Source organism: Amblyomma americanum, chromosome 1 (genome assembly GCF_052857255.1).
Source record: "Amblyomma americanum isolate KBUSLIRL-KWMA chromosome 1, ASM5285725v1, whole genome shotgun sequence".
Taxonomy (NCBI): Eukaryota; Metazoa; Arthropoda; class Arachnida; order Ixodida; family Ixodidae; genus Amblyomma; species Amblyomma americanum.
The window spans coordinates 77,436,185-77,463,103 of NC_135497.1; the positions used below are offsets into that span (position 1 = coordinate 77,436,185).

General features: G+C 43.0%; 1 protein-coding gene across 1 annotated transcript in view; it reads right to left on the reverse strand.

The window, feature by feature from the left end:
• The window catches only part of mbc (dedicator of cytokinesis protein myoblast city), a 105,022-nt gene that overhangs the window by 37,129 nt on the left and 40,974 nt on the right, over positions 1-26,919 (reverse strand). Inside the window, exons 19-34 of the mRNA XM_077645997.1 lie at positions 26,510-26,607; positions 25,111-25,200; positions 24,919-25,019; positions 21,839-21,982; positions 15,106-15,285; positions 14,938-15,044; positions 11,635-11,858; positions 11,352-11,545; positions 11,187-11,259; positions 11,012-11,112; positions 10,871-10,929; positions 8,407-8,612; positions 7,739-7,824; positions 7,198-7,354; positions 4,967-5,419; positions 513-740 (exon numbers count right to left, since the gene is read on the reverse strand). Coding sequence (XP_077502123.1) covers positions 513-740; positions 4,967-5,419; positions 7,198-7,354; positions 7,739-7,824; positions 8,407-8,612; positions 10,871-10,929; positions 11,012-11,112; positions 11,187-11,259; positions 11,352-11,545; positions 11,635-11,858; positions 14,938-15,044; positions 15,106-15,285; positions 21,839-21,982; positions 24,919-25,019; positions 25,111-25,200; positions 26,510-26,607 — 2,501 coding nt within the window. The remainder of the gene's footprint in view (positions 1-512; positions 741-4,966; positions 5,420-7,197; positions 7,355-7,738; positions 7,825-8,406; positions 8,613-10,870; positions 10,930-11,011; positions 11,113-11,186; positions 11,260-11,351; positions 11,546-11,634; positions 11,859-14,937; positions 15,045-15,105; positions 15,286-21,838; positions 21,983-24,918; positions 25,020-25,110; positions 25,201-26,509; positions 26,608-26,919) is intronic.

The window sequence follows — 26,919 nt, forward strand, 5'->3', positions numbered from 1 at the left end:
CTCGACAGCGTTTGCATGGACCGGCTAACTGCTTTTTTTACCTGCAAACTGAACTCGTCAGTTCATGTAAACGCTGCTCATGTTTCACTTACACTCAATTCATCTACACTACTGCGGCAGGATGCACATAAGCATGTACTGGTAAACATGCTGTCAACAACAGCACTGCGATAATTTCCTGATTTGGGGGCTTGGAAGAGGTCTTATTAACAGTTCTAAAAGGCAAATAGCACTCATATCATTTCACTGGCTTTCAGTCTTCCAAATATGTTCCACCATGACTGTACAACTCTATACAGTGTAGACTGATGATACATTTGAAAACTACTTCACAGTAAAAAAAAAATAAAGAGAGAGAATACTGTTTACAGGGCACGTATGACTGCACCACTGCAAATGCATCTACTTATTCGCAAACTTTAATGTCTCTGTTTTGTGAATGGATTACAAGGCCCAAAGAGCACATTAGCTGTAACACTCGCTTCATCCCATACACCCTTCAACGGCCTTACCCTGTAGTATTTGAGGATCTGCTCATGCACAGGTTTATTCTGGAAGCGGTGAGGATTGTTCATCACAGGGTCCACTTTGTTTATCTGAAGGTACTGGGCCTGTGACTCAGTGACATCTTTGCCAGGAATGGTCAACTTGGTCAGCAGCAGTGCATTGGGAAACTGGTTGAGCAGCCTAGAGCTGAAGTCACTCAATCGCTCGTACTCCTTCCCTCTGTACACAAAAACCTGGTAGGCAAGCATTTGGGATACGTACGTTAGCACTACAGAAAAAGAAATCTTTAACATACACAACCTATAACTTTTCATTACAACAATGACCTGGGGTACATTTATTTACAGCCTGGTGAATGGCTACAAAATTAGGGGTGTGTGAAAAGTACTTTTTCCAAACCGAATCGAATATGAATACTGTAGCTTTGCCACTGAATCGAATATGAATGGTTTAGCTAAAAACCGAATCGAATACGAATCGAATTTTTTATGAATATTCACTACTTCTGAGCAAATTCAATGAAATCGTGAGAAACAGCGAAACGCTGCTTTCACAGTTATAGCTGTATCTGTTAAAAGACACAACACTGGTCTCCATTTGGGGGGGTCACAACACGAAGTTCGTGTATTACCTTTATCATTGTCATGTTATGTGAGTAGGAAAAGCGCCTTTTGCTCTTGATAACGAAAGATGATAAACTAGCGCCACATCTCAGTGCATGAGATGGGTGAGAGGTGTATGAGGCATGGTCTCCGAGGTCGGGCATAAGGGCCGGGGTCCACATTCCGAGTTTGTGTCATAATAAAAAGCGTCATAATCTGGCGCAGCGGCCCCACCTGATTGGTCGAAACGTCGGAAGCAGATGTGGTGGTTCGGATGCAGCGAAAAGAGTAAGAAACCGGACCGGTGACTTCAAACACATAGTGAACCATGCGCTGTGGTCACAGTCGCAACCGAACAGACATCTGTTTCCGACGTTTCGCCCAATCAGGTGTGGCCGCTGTGGCAGATTATGACGCTTTCTTTTATGACACAAACTCGGAATACGGCCCCAGGTTTGCTGAACCTGCCTGGGCCCTGCCGCGTTGTGCAAATTTTGAGGCCGTGTATGAGGATTATAAACACTGCCACACGAATGGGCCGCACCAAAGCACTGAACCTTCAATCCTGTGCATACCGATCGCGCCACCATGACACGTGGCGTGTATGGCCCGTTTTTGGAAAGTCTCGGAAAAAAAATACGGTAGGCCTTATTCAAACTTCGCGCCAATTATTAAAAAACTTGAGGACAAATTCTTTGTTTCGAATGATTTTGAACATACACTATTTGATTTGTTCAAATAATTGAATAGGAGGATATCTGATTCGGTATGTGAAACTTCCGAATATTCACACACCCTTACATAAAATGAAAGACAAAATAATAAAAAACCAGTATGCAAATTTACATCACATATGAATTCCACTGAGTTAAGTAGGCGTTACCCTGGTGAAAGAGGCTGCTGCCTTCGTAACAGATTGAAACAGCATGCAACATTAATAAAAGCTTCTTGTGGAGTTCTTTTCTGCCTAGAGTAATGAATGCAGCTACATGCCAGTTTTTGGCCATGTTTCACCATGGGGAAGGTACAAGGACACCAAAAGAAATTCTAGAAGTGCAGCAGTTCATATAGCAAGGCAACATTGGCATTACCATCTTCTTGGTGCACTTCACAAAGAAATACTTCAGCAACCTAACTAGAGGCCAACATTATTTTTAACACTGTGCAAAGGAATTCTGGATGCATCCAATGTTCTTGCTATTTTAGTCTGCAGACTGCACACTACTTGCCCTGCACAAGCAAGAGTAGACAGTTGAGCTTGTTGGTTCATCTTGAGGCAGGTAAAAAAAAAAAATCAATGGGACAGTTGTAAACGGTAGACTCGGATAAATTCAAACTTCAAGGGACCAGAAATTTATGTTTGAATCATCAGTAGTGAACCATAACATGATACAAAACTACATGCGATTTGCTTTATGGGTATCTATGCATACAAATAGTACAGCCAGAACTCGATATAATGAACACGGGTATTACGAATTACTGGCTATATCAAACTCTTCATAAATATTTTTGGCAAAAGCATGCAATTTCTATTTTATATAGCGAACGCGGTTGGCCATGAAATGGATATATCGAACTCCCCAGTGCCAAATTGTGCCCTTTCGGATGGCAGGCGGCAGGCTTCGCCGCGCTGCACAAATGACTCATGGTGATGCGGCAACCTTTCGGGCCAAGCTTAGCGTTTTTATCTAGCACTCGCCAGCAGAGGCGTTTAGGGTTGCAGTCAGGCAGCCAGCACATGTTCGCGCTTCTGGCACCCGTCGACAGTGGCCTGGAAGCAGCAGCGCAGGTGGTTGTAAGCTTGCAGTAACAATTCTGCGGTCACGTCGACTGTCGTGGAGGTGGTGAAAACAGCGATAGCTTTCGCTCTGACGTACCGCTTTCCAAGCGACAGGGCTGCGATATGGGGAACCCACAGTAGCCGGCGTTCAACCAGCGCTCGAGGTGCTATGCGGGGAAGCCAACTTAACTGGTGCTCGGTTTTTTGGTGGCCTTCGGAATAACTGCAAGCGCCTTTGAAACGCCGCTAAAACCTGGAAAAATGTCTCTCTGTTTCTCTAGTAAGGATCTCCAGAGTTGCTGTCCCTTCAATGACTAAATATCGCGCCGCTGTTGTGCGCATTTGTGACGAAATTTTATATTACGAATTTCTGCTATAGCGAACTATTTCACGATTCTTTACTTGTTCACTATAACGAGGTTTCATCATCTTGGATCTATTTCTTTCACCAAACATAGCTAAAAGCTTTACCTCAACATAAAATATGGGTGAAAGGCAGTGATATATGTTTACTCATGTGCAGTTGAAAAAAAGTAATCAATAATGCGCTAGTTTCCCAATAGGGTAAAACAACATTAAGACCTCAAGGAGTTAAAAAATACGGTCCGAATTATCCGAAGGTCGAATGGGTACAAAAAAAAAAAAAACTTTCAGAAACAATGTCACGCCGCTGCAAATTTAAGTGATGAAAAAAAAATAGGCAAAGGTTGTCTGCCTTTAAGATAAAACTGCGCGGCAATGACGATTTTTCGCAATTCTGTCAACCTGTATTGCATGCCCACTGTCGGGAACATCAAAGCAGAGTTGCTCCAAAATAGCAAGGCCTTCTGTGGCCTACATTGGTGTGATGCAGTAGCGGTGGAGCCTCTTCGCAAGCGGGGATGTCCGTTTAAGGAGGCTTCACCACACAATGATCGCACATTATCGATGCACAGGACCATGTGGATGGAAGCAAGGGGAACAAACATTTGCACCCTAATGGTAAGATGCCTTCCAAAATGAAAAAAAAAAAAAACAGTGACGCGCCAGTTAGCGTCCAAACCGGTTCACAGCTGGGCTTGGCTCGCTGAAGTACGGGCGACAGCCGCAATAGTCACAGGCTGGTAGCAAAGCTCAGAGAGCTAAACTACGCGGTGATGGGGCGACTCCAATCTACACAGCCCCTTATGGACTGTGTCTGAGTTAATTGGTTGGAGGGGGCGAATTTTCAGCTCACACGGTGCCGGTAACCTTACGTATCTGACCTCGGTCGCCGCTATTTCACGTGCCAGGAGCGTAGGAACGAGACAAAAAGTTTGATCTATTATCCAAATTTAAGAGAAATTGCGGCGCAAGTTAAGCAGCTTTAAAATGGATTAAAAATATAGCCAGCCAACCAAAATTTTGAAATTTGTCTGAATTAACCGAAAGTACGAATTATCCGAGTTTGAATTACAGCGAGTCTACCGTATACTGAACATGCATTTCCACATAAAGGCACTGGAAGTTAAGCGCATTGTGTGTGTCGTCTCCCCTCTGTCCCAATATTATCACACTGCTTGTCTCAGGCTGCTCACGAGGGTCCCTGTGGCCTGTGTTGGCACTGCGTATGAGTGCAGTTTGGCTTATGGTTTATGGGGTTTTAACGTCCCGAAGTGACTCAAGCTATGAGGGACGCCGTAGTTCCGGGCTCCAGAAATTTCGACCACCTGGGGTTCTTTAACATGCACTGACATCGCACAGTACACGGGCCTCTAGCATATCGCCTCCATTAAAATTCAACCGCCGCGGCCAGGATCGAACCCGCGTCTTTCGGGTCAGCAGCCACCGCCGCGGGGCATATGAGTGCAGTTCTTGTTCTGCTTGTTCTAATAATAACTGCAGGTCTAGAGGCTGCCTTGTCTACTTGTGTACCCGTCTTGTATCTTCAATACTTCTAAACAACGATCCAAGATCAACCAGCACTGCATCTTACCACTCCAGCATAGGCAGGACATTTGAAAATTTTGAGTGTCAAATGCAAACCCTGCTCAAGATAATTTTTAATGACTCAAAAGTTTATACTGAGACTCATCACAGACCAAAAGCAGCTCACCTTGTTTTGCAGGAAGGCAGGGAAGTTTCGGCCATAATAAGCAACTCGGAAGTACTCAGGTTCAGGCCGTAGCTGACGCATGATGTTCTCATAAAAGGTGGCAATGCGCGCATGCAACGAGCTCAGCTGTGCATAGTCAAAGGTCTCATTCTCATATTGAGACAGCAGCTCCTTGCTGAGCGTGACACCTGCTTCCCAAAGTTTGCCCTTGTCAAAATAGTCAAGAATATCATGGTACAGGCGCTCCTTCAGTTCACGGTTTGTCTCACACTGCGGGTACTTGGCACTGCGCAGTAGGCTTGGCAAACTCTCATCTGACCAGCGCAGCAGCTTGGCATGTAGCTGCAGTGTGAAGGCTGCCTCTATGTAGTTGTCACACTCCAAATGCAGGTCACAGAGTTTGTGCAAGTATCGAATGTACATTTCTTGCCGGCTGATCTCATGGTAGAAGTCCTGCAATGAACCAATGTAAAGTCTTCATAGCGTTCACATCTTACACGCACAACGCTTGCACTCCAACTAAATAAAATCGGGTAATCAATTCACACGCTCAGCACCCGTTCTTCAGAGACAGTGACGCACAAAAATGAAGTTTTATGCCTTTAAAAACCAAGATGTTACAATACAGCAAAAAAATATATATACTTTGGGCAAACAGCCCGTGGTAGCCTGCTTTATATATATTCTATCTAAAACTGCTTTCTCACAAAAATAGCTCAAAACTACTAGTCACTTCATTACTTCCATGATCAATAATTCTGCTTTCAATGTACATATACTGCATCCACAGCCATGCTATAACATAATATTTAATCTCAATATAGGCTGATCACAACCGTATGTCAAACCCTTGAATTATTAGATCCCATATCAAGGTAAAAGCACTACTTGGATTAAGGCCAACTTCTGTATTTAGGTGAAAAAAAAAAAAGCATTTAAAGACAGTCTGTAAACATTTTATTATACAAAAAACAGCACTTGCTTTAACTACAAATGATGGATGTTGAACATTAGATGTACTGTTTGGAGAGCATAACCTTGTAGCAAGAGTGAACAGCCTAAAACAGCGGAAGTTTCTGCCAAACAATCTCAAACAGGACTCGAAAGTGCTTTTAGTGCTGTTTAAACAGCAGATAAATGACAGACCTAAAAGTGAACAATTAGAAGCCTAAGCAAACAAATAAACACTGAAAAAACAGTGGGAGTGCTTTGATTCTGCCATCAGATGACTGACTACAAACACTGAATGGAGTCCGAGAAACTTAAGGAAGATTTAAGGAAAGAATTGACCCTTGAGGATATAATGAAAATGCCAGCAGGATGAACATGCAAGATGGGCTACCTTATCATTACGGTCCCAGGCACACGTTGAAAGCCAATGCTGCCCTACCAGAATGTGCACAGTCTACCCTTGAACAGAGCTGCTGTGTGCTGGTTGTCACCAGGGCCATGCATACACTATAAGGGTTTAAGCTACTTGTTTACAAAAGGCAAGCAGTTTCCTTAACAAAGCTGCAGTTCCTGTACCTGCATCAGGATTCTGGAGCTGGCTTCAAAACTGAACAAAAATGCTTTTTTTCCCCCCACATAACACTCAACTAAATGAATGCAGTAAAGCCCTCCTGCTCGCTCTCTTCCACTCTGCAAGTGGCTTGCAATGTTGCACAGTGGAAACAATCATTCCAGTGGTATTTATGTGGTGTTTACGTTTGACATAAACACCTTCCATCCATACACTATGTAAAAGCAACAGCATCAAACTTCATTCATGAACCATTATGGTATCAATTCCTCTCATTCCATTTCTGAGCAATTTTAATAGTCACTTAGTGCTGAAGTATATATAAAGGTTCCCTCTTGCTTTCTCGTGTTCAAACACCCCGCTGCCCCTTCACTCTGCATGTTGCCATACTGCAAACATGATAAACTCGCATAGCCACTACATCTAAGACCACGTTCAACTAGTATGTGCCTCACACAAGCCAAACACAAGTGGACAGATTCAGCAATTCCACTTCAAACAGCCTAGTAACACAAGGATCTCAAGCAAGTCTACCAAATTGCACCAAGGTCATTCATACGGTTATTTGGACAGGAAGTTAGAAAACATTAGCTGGTTGATACTTTTATACTGCAAAAAATTAATTTTCACCACGCTGTGAATGTTAGAACATGCAGCAAAAATTAGCAATGTATTCAGTCACGCACACTACCAGCAACAAAACTCTTACCAGCAGGTTCACAGTGCAGCTCATCCGGTTTTCCTTGTTCTCATCTGTAATAATGGTTCGGTACTCCAAGAGACGTTTCATCAGTTCGACCACAGTGTTGATGAACTTCTCACAAGCATCACGAAGTGTGGCATGGTTTTCACATAAGCTGAACAGGCTGAAAAAGCAAAAACAAAAATTTTCTTACATACTACACAGTATAGGTTGGACCAGATTTTGCTCCGTATAAAACGCAGAAAACTGAGCTGTCAACGCAGATGGGATGCATTCTCTTGGGATCCCGTGAGTTTATTCTGGTTTGGGCTAGTCGGCTCATGGTAGACTTGTAGAGAAACAGTGCAAAAAAGACGAACGAAAGGGGCACGTACAAGAAAAACTGATGCAGGCACTGACAGCATCCGTCTTGTCTGTAAGCGTGCATTTCATTTGTCTTTTTTTTTTTGCACTGTTTCTACATGCTTACAAACATTATATACACAATGCTCATTGCACTGAAGATAATGAAAGAAAAAAATGGGCCACTCATCACGAGCAAACTTACATTTGCTTGAGAAAGTCCTGATATTGCTGATCCCCTCGTCCTCCTTCGACTAGAACATCTAACTTAGTGATCATCTCATTTTCAAACTGCAAAAAAAATATATATATAAAGGGTAAGAGAAAGGAATACTACAGTCTAATAAACATGATGAAACCACAGCAGAGAATGAAAAAAGTTTTTGGCGTTTGGTGCATATCGTTAAGCCCAATTAAAACATGCTCTTTGTACGTGGTGGCAGTTCACTGGAACACTTCGCTTTCACCTCACACTTCAGCCAAAATTAAATTTCACCTTAAATTTCCTTGTTTGCTTGAAATTTACATGGATAAGAAATGTTACACATACAATCCAGGTTTTGCAGTGAGCTCTTTAATGCTGAAAGTAGAAAGTGAAGCTTTTGCGGGTGGCATCAAATTTTAGGCCTGATATTTTCAGTACGTCAAAGACCAAGAACAACTTACACAAAGTGCCTACATTTGCCAACGGTATTGGAAAGACTTTATATACTGTTCACATACAGCCATATCTACTGTATTTGCACTATTGCCATTGCAAAAAGTTGCTCCTATTCATATTATGGTATGGCCTATTCAGAACACTATGTGCATGTAATTTATGAAATTAACAGGTGCAAACTGACTAGCTGAATTGCAACAAGATCAACGCACCTCTTGGAAGTTGCCCTTGATCTCCAGGTTGTGCACGTAGCAGTCATCCTTGTGGTAGGAGACCGCCTTGCGTGGGGAGTAGAACTCGCATTGCATCATGTCGAAGAAAATGGGAATAGTAGCCTTGCGTAGCTCTGCCTCAGGTATCATGGTCATCTCAAGGAACGGGCCCACCATGCCAGGAACAAAGCGAATCTTGTTCTGGCCTGTATTTTCCAGTTGCATGGAAGATGTGCAATAAGGCTTCAGTCAAAGCAAGCATAACTGCCGGTCTCCTTTACCTATCAAGAAAATACCTACACACATCATCCCTCATTAATCATTCTTCAACATGCAACCATGAGAGCAAACTATACAATGCAGGCACACAACATTATCCTCCACAGCTTCTATACTGCCACTGTACTGAGCATGCTATGGTCATGATGCACTAGTATTGTATTACTGATAGATAGGCCACTGATTAAATTGTCGTATGTAACAAAATACAGTACATCAAAAAAATGCAAGAAAGTGACAAGCAAAAAACTTGGATGCCTCATTCTACCAGCCTTGTAAACATCCAAGTTCCGATCTCTTCGATCTCAGTCTTTTGATGCCTTCTATGAATTAAAACTACAACCTTAAAGGATGGTTATTTTTCAGGGGCAACAACACTAAATAAAAAAGGTTTGGTGTCAACATATGCATGTGCTGCCCAGAACAGTTAATTTCTCCTGGAGTGTTTCGCATAACTTTGACGTTTACATTGTAGATTTTGTTTTCAACTCACTGATAACTCAGCTGTTAAATAGAGGTTTCAAGTAAATAAATGAAGAATACTGTGGTAAAGTACGAACATTCTTCGTTTTGCATTTCTAGCCAAATTAATAAAACCTGTGCTTTCAGAAGTCACTACTACTTCGCTGAAAGTACTGTAAACAGAGAAATTTGATCCCTAAGATATGAGATATACAGCAACAGCATGCTTTAGTATGTAGCAAGCATAGATCAAACATTAGTTCTGTGAAGCAAAAAAGTTCATGCCAAACAATTTCAGCTGGTTTCTAGTAGTTGTGGCAAGTAGTATACCACTTCTTAAGCAGCACAGAGGTGCTGCAAGTGATGTTAGATCATGATCATATGGAAGAGTGCTTGGCACTTGGACTCTGAGTAAGGATGTGAAAGAATTCCTTAAATCCTGACAATTTTTACTGCATTTTATGTGTCCTCACTTGTTGAAAACCAAGCAGGCAAGTTGTACAATCTGATGAATATAAAGGAGCACTGCTTGTGGAACCTCTAACCTTAAGAACCATTTGATGGAGACTTGAATCAGCAGAATTAACCAACGTTAAAAAAAAAATTGCTTACCAGTGACTCCAAAGCTTTCCCTGTCCTCTTATTCCTATGATGCCAACACTGCAAAGTGCTTGTGACGCTCTGACCAGTGACTGGAGCATGCCATACTTTACATATTTTTTTCCTGTGCATGTAAGCTGGTTGCTGCTGATGCAAGCATGTGGCTGAGTGTTTTCTTAGCTCATTTTCTCTGCTGGCCGACTCCTATTGGCTCCTGCCATTTGTGACATTGAAGAGATCTGACTAATAATTCATCTGCCTGCCACTACACGCAAGAAGCAGAAATAATGTGCAAAGACCCGAAGGTGGTCATCCGAGTGAAAAGGCAGATTGTCCCCTGTGTATAGAATAGTCATGTTTGGCTTAGACGTTCATCAGTACATGATCTCAAAATCAGGATAATTTATTTACTATGCTCAAAAAGTGTTTCAGAGGCACTTTTAAATTCCAAAGTAAATCAATCCTCTGTGCAAAATATCAGGGCAGATTTTTAGGCCCCTTTTTTTTGAAGGGACACTGAGGAGAACTCTATCAATTTTTTTTGTTAGCAAAATCTGATAGTTCGGCATTTCATGGCTTTGTTGCCGTTTGCCCGGGCGCGGAAGATGCATTTATTTCAAAGAAATTTGGATTCGAAGTTGAAAAAGTTTTTCCCACCGCTCTGATTCAAACTCGGGGAACTCTTATGATGTCACGGCAACTCTTATGACGTCACAGAACGGAGTGACGTGAAACGTGACGTAAACGCAGACTCCGTGATTTCTGACGGCTAGCGGTGCGGTGCGCAACCTTCCTTTGCCAGCCTCAGAGATTCGTGGCAACCATGAAGTAAAGAAATTCCCCCAAGGTGGCGCCTCTTGTCCTAGGAAGTCATCACGCTTGTACTTGCGAGATTGGCCTGTGGCGGCGATACCTGTATTTTGGTTCTTGCTATTTTCTACATTACAAGAGCTTTGTTTTCAGGAAGAGTGGCGTTTTTGGGATCAGGAGTTTCTATTCTATCGATACAAGTCAACTTCAATTTCTCCTCAGTGTCCCTTTAAAGGGTTTACTCTGTGCGTTTCATTAGCGAGGCGCAGCTAAAAGATGCCAACAAGTCAAGACGATGGAAGCAATGACATACCAAGGTTGAACCACATCTTCCGTATCTCAAAGCCCGTTTCTCGTCTCATGTCTTTGTACCTGAAAAAAATATTAAATATATAGAAGGCAGCACCTGGTAGAACAAAGGAAAGACCAGAATAAGATGTGGCCAAACACAAACCTTGCAATAATCTTGTTTCGCTTGTTGTGTGAGAAGTTCTCCAGCTGCAATGCATCTTGAGTGAGAAAGGCTATGGCACAATGGAAGTAGTTGTTCCACACCTGTTGCAAGAACGAAACCATAAATGCTCATTCTGAAACATGGCGGCGTTATTGCCAGGAGAACAGATACAGACCTGGTAATCGAAGGGGTTGGTGAAGCGATCTCGAATGGTATATGAAAAGTGGCGCAAGGCCTTCAGCATGACACTAGCAAGCAAAGAAGAGACATGTATAAGTTCCTCGGAGACACGGTTAAGATACTTATGGATTATAAGGCACAAGTTTCAAGCTGCAAGTACCTGTTCTGAAGCATTATCATGTCATTCCAGTCCTTGGGGTAAACATTCTTACTGACCAGATCTTTAAAGACTAGCAGAATTTCCATTAGGAAGTCAAGGAGGTCAGTAGATGTGGGGAAATGGTCGAGGTAGCTGTGGTAGTGGCACTTGGCCATTTGCCTCAGTATTGCAATCATAAGAGCCACTATGTTGCCCTTGATATAAAGAAAAAACGAGTAATGTCAAGGTACACATTTCTGAAATGTAACCATGAGAAACAGGTTTGCCACTGATGAGTACATACCACAATGGGTGAAGACCGGTCAGTCCGAATTACAGTCTGGATCACAGTCCGCAGCACAGAGTGCATGACCACTGATATGTCTTCAATAGTCTGGGTCCGGTCGTGGCCATGAAGGACCACCATGATGTCACTTAGTATCTTGACACACAACTCTAGCTCCTCCCCTTTCTCCATGAGAAGTTGCACATGCTGGTTGATCACGGGCAGAAGAATGGCACGGCACTCTATGTGGGACAGAATTATCAAATATGTTAATGTTTTGTGAATGCAGATTTCAATTTACTTAACCCGGTGCTTTGTACACAATTGTGTAGATTGCAAACTCGCAGTTTTTTCTTAGTGTGTGCTCTACCTAAGCACTGATTTCTTTGAGGCAAAATTAGCATCCTTCATATTTCAAACAGGATGCATTTTTAACTAGTGAACGCCACAAATAATTTGAACCGGGACTTTTGTGCACACTAGTTGGTGTATTGCTAATTGACAGAAAACACAGCGTGAAAGAACGTGGACAAGAGGGAACACACAAGACAGAATGGGCACTGTAACCCCATCCCCAGCCATAATCCTGGCGTGTTATGGCTGCCATTTCTGTGGTTAACCTCGCTGCCATAACGACCTGCCAGTTAAGCAGAGCGTCCAGTCATGTGTGTTCCCTCTGGTCCATGTTTTTTTGCGCTGTGTTTTCCGTCAGCCGCAAATATTATTTCTCAAAATAGTCAGCATGGTAGCACATCCTCTTCCATTTGCTTGCAGATAGAATTTGAAATGACCACTGATGTCAACCTTTTTTCCTACTGAATTTCTAGTGTCATGCATATCTTTGAGAATGGAAATTATTCCACTATCCCTAAGGTCTTAATTTCACAAATCCTGGTATTCTATTATTGGTTTCCGTCTAATTTGACAGTTCGTAAAAAATTTTCTACATTCATGTAAAAAATTAACCACTGGTGTGCTTTGTTGGCAGGACATACTATTTAGGCAGAAAAAAAAAATGTTTGAAACTGATGACGATGATAGTGAATTTTTATGGTGCAAGGGCATCTGCGGCCAAACAGCGCCATGGCACAAGGTGTTTTCGTTTGCTCAAGGTGGAGTCAAAGCCCTATTTTCCAATCATTTCACCCTGCATAAGCCGAGCACCAGGCCAGGGGAAGCTTGTACCCATTGTATCACCGGGGATCGAACCCCGCACCTCCCGCATGCGAGGCGGATGCTCAAACCACTAGGCCACCGCTGCGGTACTGCTTTAAACTGAAATGATAAACGGAGCTTGAAAGGTCTAAATACTACAAGAAACACAATGTGGTCTTCGAGAGCTTTTTGAATTCCCAACTTTATTAATAAAGAAAGGTAACAGCTGAGTCTGCAGCCCGTATTTGCCAAAACTTTTCATTGATAATATTGTAAGTGGTAGCCCATGGGAAAAACACCCAAGAGAAATCATTTGCCAGAGATTGTATTCACAATTTAAAATTTAGGCTAGATTTCACAACTGCCCCACCCTCTTTGGTGACCAAGAGTCTACAATGAAAGATGGAGTACAGCAACATTGAAAACCTGGAGTTGGAATATGACGGGTGTGATGAAAAAAAAAAGGAATGGAAAAGGAACGAAAAAGGCCATGTCAGTGCTTTTCCTACTGCGGACAATCTGGGCATGCTCCTAAAGTTAAGTTGTCCCACTACTCCCAAAAATGTAATAACACCATACACACTGAGGGAAGTACCTGTGCTCTACTAAAGACAAGGTTGGATTGCATGTGAAGAACAGTTCTGACTTCCTGCCATAAACAGTGCTAGAGGAGAGTAAATTATTTACAAGAACCTAATTAAGTGCAAATCGAACTTTTATACTGGCAACTAAGGTCTTCTGAATGGCTCAGCATTTTTCTGTCCATGGCCAGTGTAGAGAAAATATAACTACCATAGTGAGGTAAATAAAATTTGTTTAATGCAGGAATGCATTTAATGGCTACATTTTCACTTTCCTTTGTCCGCAAAATTTGTATGTCTGGGTTCTGTCCGTCTACCCATCCAGGCTTGTTCTCTAGGACCTAGGACCATTCAAGTGCACAAGGTGCTGCTTGAACAATGTTCAAAAATTTTAGTTCCTTGTAAGTGTTAGTTAATAGTGTGAATTTGAGGTGCAGAAACTGCGCGCGGTGTAGAAACTAGGCAGTGACAGCATAAAGCTTCAAAGTCCGCCATGACAGCGACAGATGGCGCCCCGTGCCAGTAGGCTGGGTGCAGCACGGCAGATGCATCTTGACCAACCAACATGTGAGTACTGATGGCACATGATACGGCGGTAGCGGGAACTGTACGCGCTATGCTAATGGTAGTCTCTATTATGTTTGTGCCAAAGCTAGTATCCTCACATTTCGACGTTTCTCTGAAAATGTAACATACAAACTGTGTTGCAATGGCTTGAGAACATGGGTCAGCATGAATGCATTCCTGCATTGGGGTAGTCTAATTATTTTTACTTATTTTCTCATTTTGAGTGCCTTGAAACAGGAAGAGAAACCAAACTATCACTCAGAAAATGCTTCCAATGCTCCAGATATGCTTGATACTGATTTTAACTAACAAAACAAAAGTGCTCGTGCTAACAGAAGTTAGCCTGACAAAGTGGCAAAGCCCGAAGAACACGAAAATTGCTGAATATGTGAGGTGCACAAGCGAGAAAAATGAAAGCGTCAGTTGGAGGTTTCAACCTGTGGGCCAAGCATTACCCAGGCGAGTGGCAACACAGAACCAGCGCAGCATTCATACACAATGGGACTCTGAGGTCACAACCAATTATCCATGTTGCATTATCTGCACAGCGGTGCACTGATTGCTCACATCATTCAGTAAAATAAGCACGATAAATTTTCAGACAGCTTAAAATTTTCAAACAAGAAGAGGGTTCAAATAAGTGGATATTCAATTATGGATATTTTGTTGTCTACATTTGCTTTTACCCCAGCAGAAAATAAAACCAGCTTTACAACTTCGTTATTCTGCCATCCCCAAGGAAATAATATTTGAAGTTAGCAGGCACAAAAAACAAATATGTCTGGTTCAGTTTTATGGGGTTTAACGTCCCAAAGCGACTCAGGTTATGAGGGACATCACAGTGGAGGGCTCTGGATAGTTTCAACCACCTGGAGCTCTTTAATGTGGGTTAATATCACACAGTACATGGGCCTCTAACATTTCACCTCCATAGAAATGTGACCGCTGCAGCCGGGATCGAACCCATGTCTTTCATGTCAACAGCAGAGCACCATAACTAAAAAATAATATAGCTTACCTGGAAACTTAAACACCTCACTATGAACAATGTCATTTACACACATCATCTTCTGCTTTGTGAGCCTTTCAGGTGGCAGATTGTTGAGCAGCTCTGTGACAATATAGCTGGAAAATAACAGTGCAGATGAAGCAGTGATCTTGTATGCCAAGCACTCGTTTTGCTCACCTCAGCTGCTCAGCATTGAAGACATGTAAGATGTCTGGAATAGTGGCGGGAAAGTACTTCAGACAAGCACCCTGAATGAGCAGCACAGTGTCAGCTTTATACAGCATCATCCCAGTGATAGACTTCAGGAGCTGCTCTAGAGAGAGCTCAAACTGCTGAGTTCCTTTGCCTTCATTCAAGCTGAAAACAAACAGAAGCGAAATTGTGTCACCCCCTCACGTAAGCAGCTATGTAAGCTTTATCTCACATGCAATGAACGGATACACGAAGGGCAGAAATTGCAAATGAAGTACCCATTTCTCCCCCATTTGCACCCATGCAGGGCAGGTGGAGTCAAGTCATTTTATCGGTGGTGATCCTCCCAGCTCTTACAAAATAGGAGAAATTGAATTAAAATGAAACCACTTGGCCCGCCGATCAGGCAATCCTTTAGTAGGATATTTATCAACCGATGGCACAATCATACCGTTTACCACCTCTCACCATGCTGCAAGCCATTCTCCCAAGACACCACAGTTCCAACATTCAGAAAAAGCGCAAATGATCCGAGTCTGCACGCTTGGCTTGCGATTTTGAAGTTGCGTATGATGGCTTCATGGCTTCATGCAGGCATAGGGCAGAACATACTGGACAAAAATTTTCCTACAATTACAAAACACTTAGATGACACCAATCAGCTAGGACACTGCATTGTTACTATTAGAAGAGGATTGAAAGTTTTCAAAAACTGCCATTTTCAGGGGGGCGCAACTTATACACAGGTGTACTTATACATCGGAAAATATGGTACGTGAATGCTTCAATAGTGCACATTTTACAGCGTATCTTGTTGAGCCAGTAGGTAACTGTTTACATGCACCACTCATTAAAGGGTCAGCCGCTGCCATGCTGTGCACTGTCTGCTTCTGCTATTCGGTGACTCTGTGGCCAGTGAAGGTATCAGGCAGGCTCTGCTCCCTATAATCCAACTGGCTACACTTAACTGCCTTACGTGCTCCATGACTGCCGACTTGCCCTTTCCGATCTACCCCAGCATGGCAGATCACCGTGACACGCTCTCCTGCTGCATCAGCCCAGTTCGATATGATATGCTGCTGTCAGATTCATGTAAACACAGCTTACTTCTTTATAACAAAAAAAAATTTGTTGGAGGCACTTAGATATCTCTTAACTGCAGGAAAGCGAAAGTCGTTTGCGACTCATTGAACTGACTTGAATTTTCCACACTTGAATTCATTTCACGACAGAGGAGAAAAGCAGCTGGCAAGAGTGTGGCGCCATGTGACCTAGGTGGCGATGTAACGGACGGACGGTCACCGTGAGTATGAGCCCTTAAAGGCTATTGCCTTAAAAAACTACGTTAAAAGTTATAACTAGACCCTATGAGTAAATCAGATAAGAGATCACAAATGCCCAACAAAGGTATGAGGCCATATCCAAAAGCTCTGGGACTGGTGTATTATTTGGATACGATTTGCAGCAGCATTTTGAAGCAGTAGATCAAAGCAACACAAAAGCTGAAAAACAGAAAATTTCAGTCCACCGGGCCCAAATGCAGTGATGTTGTCTTTTAAATGTTTATTTATTATACCTAAAGCATCCTAGACCCAGATTTTGCATATGCTCTGCATATGCCATGTCACGATTTTTATCATGAATTCTATAAAAGAACACCGCTTGTACAGTTGCGGACAGAAGTAAATGAACCATGCTTCGGCGGCCAAAGTCTTCTCATCAAACCAGCAAACATTTTTATTTTCGTTACGCAAAGCAACAGAAGAGTGACTGCTGAAGCGTGGTCCATATTATTCTGTCCGTGACTGTACATCAAATTTAGTGCATCGCTAAGAAATTAGTGTGATGAAGATAGTGGTAATGACTCAACAAGTGTTTGGGAAAGAGAGCACTAGCCATCAACAGTGCTCGAATACTGAGTACTGCTTGAAAGGTTGCTATAGGGAGACCCACCAATCACCGAACACCTATTTTTACCAAAATTTCACTACTGGGCTCATAAGGACTGCACTCTGCAGAAAGGATCCATCATAAACAGTACTGACTGCTGTGTAACAATGACATATTCTCTTCTTTAGCAGGAGGTTCACAGCAAAAACAGCATCTCCACCCACCGTATTCATCTACCATATTTACACAATTGTAAGTTGACCTATTTTTTTAAATTTGTAAATTTTAAGTGGAAGAGGTTGACTTACAATTGAAACCAAAGCATGGCACCAGAAATAAAGGCGAAACAAACGAGATATCTGGGATACTAGAGAGTGGTTGCAATTTAATGCTTGATCCACGAATCTACCTAGTAGCATTTGGCTAGTCTGCACGCTTGTTTGGAAGGATTTTTCATTTTTTTACTTTTAACTGCGTGCTCAGCATTTATAGGAGTGTCAATTGTTGATGGAAGGGCTGCTGTTCCAATCGCGGCGGCACCCCCACTTGGAACAGCGTCACTTAAGAGGGTTCACCAGTGACAGTGTCCATAGGAAATACATGGAAACTTTCAGAAGCTGTACCGTGTCTAAAAATGGCTCGATTTTCATGAGGTCTGTGGCAGCGTTTTCTTCTTTAATGAATAGAGGAAATGTTGCTGACAGATATTTTTTAAGTTTCATTTTTTTTACAAATCAGAGGTAAATATCCAGAAAAATTGCACTTTTAGATATTTCGGTCTTTCATGTCATCTCATGAGAAAACTAAGCTAAATATCAGAATTTCGTCCGCAACATTGCCTCCCTTTTTCTTTCTTGATTGTCAAATCGAAATTTTCATTCACATCGAGCGTAGTATTTGCGTTTTACAGGCTCTGAAAGTTGTGTATGTATTTTCTGCGGGGATTTGAAATTCGCGCCAAATTTCACTAGCGCGACGTGGCTCCATCTGGCGTCATAATATTTTGTCGTTACTACACTCTACCACCAGCCTCTTGGTTGTCTGTGTTCGTGCGCACAGGTTTTTACTCAGAACTTGGACGGACCTGAGCTCTTCGTTTCCTTTTTTCTTGCTTGGGCTGTATTCGGAAAAGATTTCTGCGTTTCTTTTTTGCTCGAGCTCTTGGTGTGGAAAGGAAGTGGAATGCAAAGCCACACCCAAAAGTGCCCCCCCCCCCCCCCCTTCCCCTCCCACACAATAAGGCATTGTTAGTGCCAGAACACAGGATGGGGGCTCCCTATTCAGGACAGTGTGGGAGAACAGCATTGTTTACTTGCCCAGCGCAAGGGTGCAGTGACCCAGGTGTCGATACAAGTCAAGAATGAAGCTGCAAATATTTCTTATAGGAGGGCCTCGAGCCGATAGCGGCCGGCGCTTACATGAACCCACACGCCTGGTTCTTTGAAAACCGGTACTGGTACGCACGCCGAGCCGGGAGTCGACAGGTCGGGTCCAGTCAATTCCGCTGCAAGGGGTAGGTGACTGAACTCGACCCTGAACCGGTGTGCTTGTAAACGCTGTTGGGTCGAAAAGTAGGGTTATTGAGAGGGAAGGGGATAAATGCGAACTTGCTTTCCACGTGCGCCGTCGCACGTCCGATACAGCGATGGCGTGCCTCAATCTTGGAGGCTGCTACTGCTTGCTCGACGCTTGGTGTTGATACAGCTGAACCGGTCTCAAATCGCTAAAATCGAGTTCATGTAAACATGCAGTGGATGAGTTGGATTGGCTATGCTCAACCCAACCCCCAAATCGACCCGACGCTATCGGGCTCATGTAAACAGGGCTAATGGCGTAGACTGATTGTCATGACGTAGCGATTAACCTCTTTTCACTGAGGCACTTGCCAATCACCTGCAATTTCACGCTATACTCGCGGACAAATATGTATGCCAGTGCAATAGCCCATATCAAGGGGAGAAAGGACCGTCTCCTTCCTTTTCCTGCTCAGCCCCTGCTGCACTGCAACTGCGACGTCATGAGAACCAGTCGAAGCCAACGTTCGGCTTTGGCTCCAAGCTAATGAAACCAGAATGTGTCGGATCGGCATCAAAACATCGGTTCTCTAACGAATCTTTGGTCGAGCGTTGCTCTTTTACCCCAATTCTCCTCGCGACCAGGCATATCTCTGCCAGAATGTTCGTGTTATCAGTGCAGGTGCTGTCCACTGTACGCGGGTAAGCATGGTTGCACCTTATCTGCAGAAAGCAGCTCGCGGATTTCCGAGCCCCCTACTCCAGAACAGACATCTCTGTGGTGTAAACAACGCGATGTCAAACGTTCATGGCCTGGCTGGCAAACTCATCCAGTTTTGCTTCTGAAACGGTTTCGCATGTGTCAAGCATTCCCCAAATTAGATACGCCTCGGTATGCGCCACACCTAGTCGCACCTCCTGCACTACGCTTCCAAAAGTCGCACATTTCAATCAGAAAAACGCTCGGAAGGGGCGCTATATAAATACATATATAACATATATAATACATAAAAGTATATAATATATAAAATATATAAAAGAACATAAAAAGGCAGAGCTCATAATGAGACTTTTTCGGAAACCATGGTAAGTGTGGAATTTTCACTTTCAAACCCCTGACGTCATGACAATTCAGGTGCGCTGCCGTTTTTGTGTTCAGAAAGAGCACACGTGGTTGGCATGGCTGCAGTGGCCATCTTCTATTAAGTTGCAATTTTTGTTATTTTTAAACCACTACTAGCAACTTTGTCCAGAACAGTTGGTAGTCGCTTGTGCAATGAAGAAATTCGCGTTCAAAGTCACCACAAATAGCAACAGGACGATCTCAGTGCTTTTGCAAACTACACATCTCACCCTTTTACCCAAGTCTGAGTTGTTCCGTGGTGAAATTATAAGCAGTGAAGGAGACATGAAACGAAGTATTTCAGCAGTAATTTAGTTACTGAAGTGGCTATCGCCCATAAATAAACTGAAGAATTCGGCGACGCCGATAGCAACAAATGTGCTCGGTGGTCATGGAAGAGGAACCTTCAAGATAAGGCACTAAAAACAACTACAACAACCAAGAATAATGTCGAAATAGTTGCGCCTGGCTGCGTTCCTTTAAGATAGCGCTGATCGCATCTCGCATAACAAAGTGATATTCCCGCGCACCAACGGTTTTGAACTCAAACAAACAAGTAGTACAACAGTTTCGCGGCGTTCCTTTTGTCAAAGAAGCATTGGCCGGATGCTTAAACAAAAAGTAAGGTCAATAGCAGCAAAGACAATGCAAAATAAACACTGGCAGCGTAAACAATGAGAGCGCAAAAAGCTTTTCACAGAGGCCGCGTCGTCGAATCGGCGTCCACACTCGTACACAGTAACCAGGCTTGTATTGCGTGTGGCGACAGAGGAATACGTGGAATATGGAATAGCCGGCCAAAGTGTTGAAGGGGAGGTGTTCCCAAGGTGTGTCAAAAGATGACTCACACTCATCTGTGCTGGCTAAGCTAAACCAACACTGCTTTTAACTACAGGCTATATACCCCACCCTATCATTGTAAATGTATTTTCGCAGAAAAGATGCGAGGGAGCTTAGGGAGACCCAAACCGGAAAACGTACTTTTCCTTGTGGCAGCTGAGTGGTGGGTTACTGGAAAAAGGTCCATTCTGTGACCACCGCCCCTTGAGACGGGCTATTCTTTTGTGCTTCGGTCTCCCTGCTTTGGCAGGATATACAGAAAGTTCTCGGCCCTACTTTTTGTTCGTGGAAGAACTAATACTTTCGTGTCGCGGTCGAGGAGATGTCGCAGTAGAATTTACACACCTGGAGGGGTAACAGAAGTTCCCTCCTTTTTGTGGTACTTAAGTGCTGCCATCTATCGACAGAAAAAGTTCAAATTTGAGTTGATTCGTAGCTGGTGAGCCCTCTTAATGTAGTACTTCGTCAATCGCCATGTGTGCTCCGGGGCCTGTAAGTGTTTGGTGCTCATCCATGGCTACATTCAAGATGGCTGTCATTCTTAATGCTGAAGAAACGAACAACTGCATGCTGGGCCGCAAGTCAGACGTTTTGGAACAGGTGATGCAGGTGTGGTGGCTGTAGCGAGGCAAAATTGTCAGCTCTTCCACGCGATGTCGTGGTGCAGTTGTTTCCAACGTGTGGGAATTCGCGGGACGATGACATGCTGTGGTCGTTTTGCTCAAGTGGGGGATTTTGCTGGACGACGACATTAGAATGACGTGCTTTGAGGCCGTAGCAACGATGATTGCAGCACTGTACTTCGTTTCATACATCAGGTGCAACACTGTCAAAGCTAGCGCTCTTGTTTGCGCTGCCTGCATCCGCGGCCAAAAAGTAGTGCGCTCCTTGTGGCGAGCAAAACATGTTAAAGGCTTTGCCTGCAGGCTTAAGAGATGACACATTTGTCATCAGCTTGACTAAATACACTCTTACTGCAGACGACAAGCTGTCGTTTTCTTGTGCCTTAGACCACTCGGCGACAGAACAAGCGCGGAGTAACACGCCTCCCTTTATTTTTCCGTACGGACTACTTCCGCACCTTTCACAGCGTTGCACCTGATGTATGAAACGGAGTAGTGGGGACAATGGCGCAAGCGTGATCAAGTAGTCCATGGACTAATACATTTTCATTTCGGACTGTGCCTTGGGCATGCCCCCTCCTAGCGAGTCTTCTACTCCTACTGAGTCTTACCACCCGGCCAGTCTTACCACCTGGCAAGTCTGCTACTCAAACAAAGACAGTTGCCCCGAAGTCAATGCCTGTAGAGTATCAAAATTTCCTCTTTGCTATAATAGTAGAAGTCCTTACCTAGCAAACAACTTCCTGGAGTGAACAATGAACTTGAAGATGTATTCAATACTCTTCATTGCACGAAACAGGAGGCTGCCTTCAGTTTCTTGAGTGTTGGTGTTGATATTGTCAATGTAGTACTTCAAGACAACAATGAGTTTGCTGTAAGGCAAAAGCACCATGCATTACAAACAAGAAAATGCCTACATGGGGGCTAGCAAAGTAAACAAAATAAAAGAAACCTGGAACTTCAGTAAAGCCTGCATGGCTGTACAGTAGAATCTTGATAAAAGCACGGTTGATATAAATTTATAAAATTTCCTGGCCAGAGTGCACTGCATACAATGTTCAGAATTTCAGATGTTCCAAATAGTCTCCCATGACATTACGGATGATATGAAAACATGAGCCGCAACCACACCCTCAAGCACTAAGCGCTTCCCATATATCGCCAATGTTGCGATAGTGAGTCGCACGGTACGCACACTGAGTAATGTACAGTGGCTGTGTAGCCCTAGATAAATCCCTTCAGCCATAAACACATCTGCATGAATAGATTTCCCATGCCTATGCGTACAGATTTTGTTTGTTTTGAACGATATGAATTTCAGATGATACAAACATTTTTTGTGATCAAGCGAGATTCATATCATTGAGAATCCATTGCATTAAACTGCTCACATAGCTCTGCTTGTAAGAAAAAGTAGAGGAAACTGCCGCAACAAGCATTGCAGCAATGATGCTGACTATCAAGCAAACGAAATATTCATAAGCAGTAAATACACAAGTGCCATTAACTACAATACTGCAGTGGAAGGCTTTCCAACACATAAGAGCTAGGGTGCTACAAATCATCAAAACTGCAATGTCTAACGTTATTTTTCTATACAGAACTGGATGGAAAAAGGTGCCTAAAGGAGGAACACATTTGCTGTTAACCAGCGTTTTCGTGGCTGGCACACCTCAAAGACACAGTGCATGCCCATTTTGAGAAGTCAGTGCAAGATGTGCAGGCCACTGGATGGTACATGAGTTTGCAAAGGCAACACTTGTGGATGTTCACCTAATTCTGAATGGGTTCCTAGAACATAACTGCATGACTACTTTTCATGTGGTACACGTTGAAAAGGATAGCACTGAAGCTGAACTGAACCAAAGGATGCAAAATATTCTAGCACAACTACGCATTCATCAGCCCTGCTGTAAGGCTGTAAGGCATCGTTTTTCTTATTTTATAGCCCACCCTAACAAATGTAATTACCCGAGGTATGCCCTGCTGCTAAGTTATAGAAAATTCATGCAAATGACAAACGCAAAGTGGAGTGGATTATAAATTCAGCCCAAATGTTATCAACTTGGTTAAAGGGAAGCTGAAATGGTTTTTTGAGAATTCAATGGGATTTGAGGATTCAGAGATGTATGCAGCTTCTGTGTTAAACCATGCGAAGTAGTTTTTCACTAGCATTTAAAATAGCAATGTAATTGCCAATTAAGACCGCAATGAAGTGCAGGCTTCTCCTCAGTGTGCCGGAGAAGTGCAGAGAAACTGATGTCATCGTTGCCTCGTTGTCATCGTTGCTGTGCATTGTCCGATGCCACCAAACGATGCTTCGTGGGCTTTACCACTTTACCTTCAGTGGCATTGGTTTTTTTCCTTCAGGCAACTGTTTCATTGCTCAAAACGTAGCATCGCCATACTTGAAATCACTGTGGCCCCTGCCCGGGGCTGTGTATTGCGGAGAAGCCTGAATGACTACATGGCTTTGTTCGGAGATAAGTCACCATTTCAGATGTTAGCACAAATTTACTTCACATCCTTTACCTGCAAGTTTTGCACATTTGACCCCTTTAAGCTCGTTGAATTATAAAACCTCCTCAGTTGCCCTTCAAGAGCAAGCAAGCAGTTCTTTTGACACACCATATTCACAAGTTTACTGCTCTAACATTACTGCTGAGCACAGCTGTAGGTGTGGAAAGGCGTAATAATAGGACAAGCCAATAGAAATATACAAGAAGAGCTTTGCCCTTTCACAGATGTCTTGTTCACTGAACCATTCTCAAGAATTCTCAAGCAAGCCAACGATGTTTGCTATACGTGCAAATATGACAATGGGAGCAATTTCAACTTTTGCCATGAACCATAAAGAGGCCATGAACAACGCTATGGCATGCCAACATGGAGTAAATTCTGATGCGTAACAAGTGCTGCAAGAGAGAGTCATCATACCCAGTCCTTTCACTGGCCTGTAGGAAACTGACTGTCTGAAACACGACAACCAGTGCTATGCTGATTCAATACTTAAAGAAACACATACTATTACATCTTCGCAAAGTGGAGTTTATGAAAGTAAAACATGGTTAACTATAGAATCATCTGATGCAAGGGTACAAAATAATGCTTCAGAACCTGACTTACACTTGACAAGTAAAAAGTTTCAGTGTGCAAGCAACTGGCTGCACTGACGAACTATGGCATGTATACTTTCTGCACCCATTCCTGATGCCTTCCCATTATGTTCACTCACCTCTCTTCACTTGTTTTCACAATGTATGCTTCCCATATTGCTGTGTTTTAACTTCACACCCTTACAGTCAGCCTTTCCCTAGCTCAGTTTCACCATGGCCTACAGAGTGTACTAGGGCTACACGGCTCCACTACCACTGCGTGTATGCAACAAAGCATTAGTCTGTTTTGTGAGGTGCCTTGCTAGAGCTGCACTGCCTCCATTCCTACAGCTGTGTTTGCTGCCAGCACTGTGCCAGCCAGGAATGCGAACACCTGCGGTCAGCACATGACTGTCGATACACTGGTGCATGCTCACCTGTCACCGAAGTTTACAAGTCATACAGACTGTTCTTTTTTAATCACTACTCCATACCACCCTATCTTACCACACGAGTACATCGTCGACACCAAGAGATTCCTTTCCCGATGCATTTCCACAGATGCTGCACATGTAATATTCATATGCATCATGTGGGGCAGAAAACTGCGGACACATTTTCATCCAAAAAACCGGTGCACAGAAAATGAAGCGATGCAGCCATTGAAGGCATAGCTACCTTTATACCTCCAAATAAAAATGCAGAGAGCTTACTTGTAAGCTAGTGTTGCACTGAATGTTTCCTCAATATACAAGTCTAACACTGGCTTGAAGTGCTGGTACTTCCGATCAGAAATGAGGCCAATGATGAAAACCTGAAAGAAGAAAAAACAGATTTTGCTTGAAGGTTTGGAGCAACAAAAAAAATTTATTAAGGTAGGATGACACTACCAAAATAAAACTTACTAGGGCTTCAAAGACAAGGTTATCATACAGCTCAGAATCAGAGTTCTTCATCAAAATGTCAAACAAGGCATCCAAGATGTCCTGCAGAAACTGGAAAACGAAACAACACATGCTAGTGAGTACAGTTCTTGGCAAGCATGGTAAACAGATACGTTCTACAGGAACAAATTAGTGCAGACCTCTGGCAGACCAACCGTTATATATGTCACACATACCACTCAAATCATCAAGCAACAGCTACTAGCAAGAACACTATTTCTGGAGAAGTTACAAATATATGAAAATTACATATATATGAAATTTTCATATATATTACATATATATGAAAATTTCCCATATGATGCCACCAAGTATTCAGTGCTTTCCTCTGCTAGGTCAGCACCTTTTGCAGGAGCCAGGGCACAGCAAAATGTCACATCAGAGGCTGACATCGCAGCATTACAAAATTCGTGCACACACGTTAACCAATGCAGAGGGAAGATGAGATGCATGTGCCATCAAGGCAGTGGTGTGCTTCCAGGTACAGTTCTTGCCAAAAGTGACCAGGCAGCAAGGCTTCTCATTTGAGCATGTATGGCCTGCCTCCCAAGCTCTAAATCTCTGGAAGGCAAGAACTTTTGTCCTCATCTTTCAACACCTTTTAATCTTTAGGGAAGCCGTAAGGGCTCCACTGTACGAGTGAAAAGCAAATCATGCTGCCCGCTTCTCTTTGAGCAAAGACAGTTTTAGCAAAGACAGCCTATATGGCTTATGGTTTATGGGGGCTTAAAGTCCCAAAGCGACTCAGGCTAGAGGGACGCCGCAGTGAAGGTCTCCGGAAATTTCGACCACCTGGGTTTCTTTAACGTGCACTGACATCGCACAGTACACAGGCCTCTAGAATTTCGCCTCCATCGAAATGCGACTGCCGCGGCCGGGATCAAAGCCGCATCTTTCAGGTCAACAGCTGAGTGCCATAACCACTAAGCCACTGCAGCAGCTATATACAGCCTATATGAAGCGGGCCACCATTGCTGAACAACACCTGCAAAGAAGTTTCATGATTTTTTAAATTTAGACACTTCTTTGAGAGGAAATTTGAGCTGCATATGAAAGATCTGTAACCTATTCACTTCTGAATAAAGTTGCTTTTAAGCAGTGTGCCACAAATGTGCTTTATTTACATGAGGCATATAATATTTTGATATGCCATGACAAACCTCTTAAACTGCATGTCAAAGCGCACCAGCATAAGAGGTGCTGGAAATGAAGCTGCAACCTACAAGGGTGTCTGCAAAGCTGTCAACCAAGAGCAATGACAAACATAAATCTACAAAGTGTTTTCTTACAACTACTATGCAGCAAAAGTATCAAACTAGTGTTCGAATGCATACAAAAAAGGTGTTCACACGAATAATACCTTCACAACTTCTTCTCCATCAACTTTCATTAATGCATGGAGGTTTTTTTCCAGGTTGTCAGGGAGAGTCCACCACTTCAACAGGCCAAGAAGGTCAACTGTTATTAAAAAAAAATGAAGAAATACTGCATGATATATACTGCCAACAAGTGCTCATAAACAACACAGCTTCAAGCAGAAGAAAAATCCAAATAGAATATAAACCACTAATTTCTTAATATCCTAATGTAAGAGCAGCTTTTAATTGACCTTTAAACTCATGATTCCTTTAAATTAACCATTTCTGTTGTTTACATCTTACGTGTCAGCGATAAAATGTGAATAAAATTTCTAGTTCGTTGCCACAGTTGATGCAGAACATTGGTATCAACTTTAACAACGCAAATGAATATTAGCTCCCTCCGCCTATT